The sequence below is a fragment of the Lepidothrix coronata genome, unplaced genomic scaffold (assembly GCF_001604755.1).
Source record: "Lepidothrix coronata isolate B3197 unplaced genomic scaffold, Lepidothrix_coronata-1.0 Scaffold147, whole genome shotgun sequence".
In the NCBI taxonomy this organism is placed as follows: domain Eukaryota; kingdom Metazoa; phylum Chordata; class Aves; order Passeriformes; family Pipridae; genus Lepidothrix; species Lepidothrix coronata.
This window is the reverse complement of record NW_016690327.1, coordinates 528,398-533,923: the sequence shown is the minus strand read 5'-3', so window position 1 is coordinate 533,923 and position 5,526 is coordinate 528,398. Positions and strand designations below refer to the sequence as shown.

Genomic DNA, 5,526 nt, shown 5'->3' with positions numbered 1-5,526 from the left:
TCCTGTGCCTGCTGTCTGTGGGATCCAGAGCCCAGCAAGGAGCATCCCGAATCCCTGGAAGTATTTCACCGGGAGTGGTGAAACAAGCCCTGGGGTTTAAGGGTTGCCTGGACAAGGGGTTGGACGAGGGCTCAGGTGATGGGAGTGGGGTTGGGTTGTGTGTGGAATTTGGCAGAAAATCCCCCCCTCTGTTCCAGCTGGTCCCGAGATCAGAGGGCTTGGGGGGCTCAAAGCTTTGCCAAGGGGGTGTCCCCCCCTGGGAGGACAGACAGGAGAGTCACCTGCCCACTGTCTCCAAGGTTCTTTTGGATCTTCCTCCCAACCAGGTGGAATTTCTGCCCTCACAATAATCAAGGTTGGAAAAGCCCTCCCAGCCCATAGATCCCCCCCGTGCCCCATCCCTGCCTTGTCCCCCAGCCCAGAGCACTCAGTGCCACCTCCAGCCCTTTCTGGGACACCTCCAGGGCTGGGCACTCCAAACCTCCCTGGGCAGCCCCTTCCAAGGCCTGACCACCCTTTCCATGGAGAAATTCCTCCTGGTGTCCAACCTGACCCTCCCCTGGTGCAACTTGAGGCCGTTCCCTCTCCTCCTGTCCCTTGTTCCCTGGGAGAAAAGGCCAACCCCATCTGGCTACTGCACCTCCTCCTCCTCCTTCACAGGGTGCAGAGTCGAGCAGCAGAGTCATGTATGTGACAGTATGTCCTTCATTAACCTCATTAGCATATGCAGGCTGTGTTTTGATGCCGAAATCACCCTTAATCGGGCCAAAAGTTAACTTTTTGGTCACGACGTCCCTCAAATTTCGGGTTCTGCGCCTTCGTCTCGTTCTTCAGCACCAAACCAGGACCATCCTCCGTCCACGGGACCCTCCTTGGGCCAACTCAGCCCTTCCTGGTGTCACCTCTGCAGGTCTCCATCCCCCAGAGGTAAGTCAGGAGGTGTGCTGGGGAGGGTGAGCCCACAGGGGATGGGGTGGGAGGGCTGTGGGGCAGCCCTGGCGCTGGTGCCCACTGGCACAAACGCCCCGTTGGCTGCGGTTTCACAGTGAGGAGAAGAGGCTGTGACACGTGAGGTGTCACCTGTGCCCAGGTGAAGGCAGCTCTGGCCCCCGTGGGTGCTTCCCTGGCACTGCCAAGCCCAAAAGTGCAGGGGGAGCAGCTCACCCTGGCTCGGGTGCCCCCCTTGCCAAGAGCTGCAGCTGCTGGGGAAGGAAAACTCCGCCTCAGCATTTGGCTGCTGCCAACTGCAGGCTCTGGGCCGGGTTGTCCCAGCCCGGCGCAGCATTCCCTGCGCCTCCCGGGCTTTGTAAAACCTCAATTCCCCGACGTTTGAAGTTTTGGCGGTTCCCGGGAGCCGGCGGCGCGGGGAGGGATGTGCGGGCAGAGCCGGGATGCGCCCGGGCGGAGGAGCATCCCCTGAGCACGGAAGAGGGGAAATCAGGAGGGAAAAAAGGACCTCGCGGGAAAGGTCCGTGAGTGGGATCGGCCACGAGAGGGCCCCCGTGGGAAGGGCTGGAGCGGGATGGGGCTGCCGGGATGGGGGAGCTGGGATGGGGGCTCGGAGGTCCCTTTCCTCGGAACTGGGGACTCCCAGGTCCCTTCCTCCGGCAGCCACATCCTCTCTGTCTCCGCTCCAAACTGCCGCGGGAAGGGCTGGAGCAGGGCTGGGAGAACAGGGCAGGGGCACGGAGGTCTCTCCTCCCGGAGCTGGGGACTCAGAGATCAATTCTTCTCCAGTAGGGAACTTGGAGGTCCCTTCTCCCGAACCTGAGGGCTCAGAGGTCCCTTCTCACGAACCTGAGGGCTCAGAGGTCCCTTCTCCCAGCAGCGACATCCTCTGTCTCCTCTCCAGCTGCCACCGATCCCAACAGCTCATCCCACCCGAGGGAAGGGGCCGGGCTGGTGCTGCCCCACCGCCCTCCACGCAGCCAGAGGAGAGGAGTCCCCTCCACCGCCTCCCAAACATCTCTGGCAAAGCATCCCTTTGGCTTCCAGCGGGGAGCAGAGCCGGGAATCCGCTCGTCAGGATGGAGAGAGACCTGGAAAGGAAGAGCAGGACAGCTGGAACAGGCACTGCCTTATCAGCCCCAGGCAGAGGTGGCCGGCGAGGCTCTGCTGAAGGAAAGCTCTTTACCCAAAGCAGTTGGGTTTGCTTGAAATAAGTTAAATTTGAATGGGAATAAATTGCTTAAAGGACACAAAACGGGAGGCAGACGCTGCTCCTGAAAGGAGTTTCCAGCTGTTGTATTAAGTGAATGAAATTTGGCTGAAAATAAACCCTGTTGTGTCCCAAGGGATCAGAGGGGCTGGGGGTGGCCGGGCTGAATCCCTGGTTGTATCTAATTAGGCACAAGAAGTCTGGTCGTGTTCAATAAGAACCTTCTCGATCACAGATTCACAAATATGGGGTTTGCTGAGGGAACAAAAACACGGACTCAGAATGGCCCAATCCTCTCCTCCTCCTCCTTTACATGTAGCACAGTCTGGGGGGGGAGCTGAGAAGTGGAATCGTGTATGTGGCAGCACCCCCTCATTAAGCTGATTAGGGGGTGTGTTTTGCTATTGAGATCACCCGGGCAAAAGTTGTTTTCTGGCCTTTGAAGTTCCAGTCCTGTGATTTCGTTTTGCAGAGTTGGTCACACCTCCAGGGACCCAGGCGATGAAGGCTGAAGAGGAGGAGGAGGAGGAGGAGCAAGAGGCAGCACTTCTCTCCCAATATCCTGTTTCTCCTGGGGGTGATGAGCTCAGCACTGCCCTGGGTGGGACAGTGGTGGCACTTGGGCACTGCCACCCTCGGTGTCCTGCAGGGTTGGCTGCTGGCAGCTGCCCTTCCCCACCCCATTCCAAGGAAAGCTCCCTGTGCTGAAGGTCACACTGCCACCCTGGGGACCAGGTCCCAGAGGGCCACCAGGTGTGAGAGGCAGGGAAAGGCACCGTCCTGTCACGGGCTCTGGGGTCACCACCTGCAGCCAGCGCTGGAAAACTGTTCCCTCGGGGATCAGCTGTGGCTCTTCTCCCCCGTGGGACTCTGATCCATCTTCCCAGGGACCTGCTGCCACCGGTGGGAACTGGCTCTGTGAACTGGAGAGCCCAGAGGTGCAGAGCTCTCTTAGAGTCCCCATCCATTTTTCCTCCCTCACCTTCGGAGGTGGGAAGAGGAGCCGAGTCCCTGCCCTGTCCCACCCCCCCGTTGCAGCAGAGTGGGGTGGGATCATCCCTGTCCTCCTGTGGGGCTGCTCTGGGATGTGCCCCAGCTCTTGGTGACACTGGCACTGCTCCCAGCTCGGGGCCAGGGCAGTGAGCTCTGTGATGGCCCCACAGCAGCGCCAGGACCTGGACTGGGGGCTCCCCCTGGTTTTGGGGCAGAGCAGCCCCCAGCCCAGAGGGCAGTAGGCAGGAGGGAGCAGAGGGAGGCCTGGGTGTCCCAGATGCTTTGTCAGAGTGTGTGAGCACCGATGCCAGGAGCTCACTGCCCTGGGACGAGGCCAAGCCTCCCCGGAAGCAGGTGCTCCACAGCCCTTCCCAGTCCCCCACCGCTGTCCCTGGACAGTGCCATCCCTGGGACCCCTGGAGCCCCCAGCTCTGCCCATCCTGCTCGCCCAAGCCAGGCTCCCTCACACACGAGGGCTGGGTGCATCCTCCCCTCCGCAGTGTCACCCCCAGGACCCCCCAGCACCCCCCAATCTGAGGGACCAGGCGGGGCTTTTCTCCCATCCCTGTCCCCCCATGAGGGGTCCCAACTGCCCCAGTCCCACCGGTCCTTCTCCCCACCCCGCAGCTCTGCAGCTGCATTCCAGGCCTGCAAAACTTACTGGAAATCCTGTAGATGCAAATCCTGGCCTCCAATCCGTGCCAGGAACTTGAGCTGCAATCCCGAGAGGGCAGCAGGCTCCGAGTTCTCGGGCCTCCCCCTCGCCTTCCCCCGGCCTCGGGAATCCTTCTAAAGTCTCCCCAGAGTGGGGAACACCAGTGGCTCTGTGGGACCCCCACAGCTGGGGGCAAGCGGGGGGCAAAGCCAGCAAATCCTGGGATGGCTTCCCAAAACCTCCACTGGTTCTGACAGCTGGTGCTGTGTTGATTCAGACTCCCTGGCTCCCCTCCAAAACCTCCCAGCTCCAGGCTCCATGGAAGTTCCCAGCGTTTGGGCAGGTGGGGAGGTGTGGATGGGACCTGCCCACTGCGTGCAGAGACCCACAGCCCTGGGAACAAAGCACCTCCTACCCACCCTGGGTCACCTCCAGCGAGTGCCCACCTTGGTCCAGAGTCCTTTCCAGGTCACCTTAACCCTCCACAGCCCCGAGGCTTTAATCAATCCCAGGTGAAACCTAAACCTCCTCCCGAGGGGAATACTCTGAACAGAACACAGCGAGATGAAGGTCAGGAGCATCTGCTGGGGGGTGAGACGAGCTGGGGGGATGCTCAGGGGGCTGTGTCCCCTCAGGGAGCACGTTTTGGGGGGGCTGCAGGGGTTAGGGTTGGAGGGGAGCACAGAGGAGACGTGGGTTCTCCAAAGGTGTGAGAGCACGTGGACGCTGCCAGGATGGGGTGTTTGCCTCCAGCTTGCTTGGAAAGGGAATTCCCAGCAGCCTGCCTGGTTTCCCTGCTGTTGGTGGGAGGTTGTGTGGAGCTGAGGGGAATGAGGTGGGAGAGCCAAGGGCTGTGGGTGTTGGCTGGGAGAACTCGGAGCCTGGCTCAGGGCTGAGTCTGCGGAGGGTGGGTGGGTGTGGATGTGGGATGCTCCACTGCCTCCAGAGGTGCTCCATCTCCTCCAGGGATGCTCCAACCTGTGTGGGTTGGGCGGCTCACTCTGGGATGTGTTTGGGATGTGGTGTGGGATGCGGTGTGGGATGTGGTTTGGGACGTGCTTCGGTTTGGGATGTGGTTTAGGATGCGATGTGGGATGCAGTTTGGGATGTGGTTTAGGATGCGATTCGGTTTGGGTTACAGTTTGGGATGTGATTTGGGATGCGATTCTGTTTGGGATGCAGTTTGGGATGTGGTTTGGGATGCGATTCGGTCTGGGTTGCAGTTCGGGATGCAGCTGGGATGTGGTGTGCGCTGCTCACTCCCGGGATGCTCCACACCCCGTGCCCGCGCGCAGCAGGACACCCCCTGTCCCCAGAGACCCCGCGGGGTCCCCTCACCGGACCGGGGGGTGCCCAAGGCTCATCCACCCCCGGGGGATGCCGCCGCCTCTCCCGCATCCCCGCATCCCCCTCCCGGCGCCCGCCCCGTCCCGCGGAGCCCCGGGGGCGGGGGCCAGGTACGGCGGGGCGGGCCGGGCGGGCGGGGGAGGCGGCGGGGGAGGGCCCGGCGGCGGCGGCGGGCAGCTAAAGGCAGGTGGCCCCGGGAGCGGCCCCGGGCTGGCTCGGGGGTCCCGCGCTGGCCGGGGCCATGCGGCGGGCGGCGGCCTGAGCGGGGCGGCCATGGCCGGGGAGCGGCGGCCGGCGCTGACGGCGGTGCGGACCGAGGGCGCGGGGCCCCCCGCGGGCGGGCCCCCCCCGCCGCCACCCCCGCCCCGCCGCC

At 62.6% G+C, this 5,526-nt stretch overlaps 1 protein-coding gene across 1 annotated transcript in view; it reads left to right on the top strand.

The window, feature by feature from the left end:
• Positions 1-5,183: 5,183 nt before the first annotated feature.
• Positions 5,184-5,526, top strand: part of KCNQ4 (potassium voltage-gated channel subfamily Q member 4) — a 17,146-nt gene continuing 16,803 nt past the window's right edge. Inside the window, exon 1 of the mRNA XM_017828247.1 lies at positions 5,184-5,263. Coding sequence (XP_017683736.1) covers positions 5,184-5,263 — 80 coding nt within the window. The remainder of the gene's footprint in view (positions 5,264-5,526) is intronic.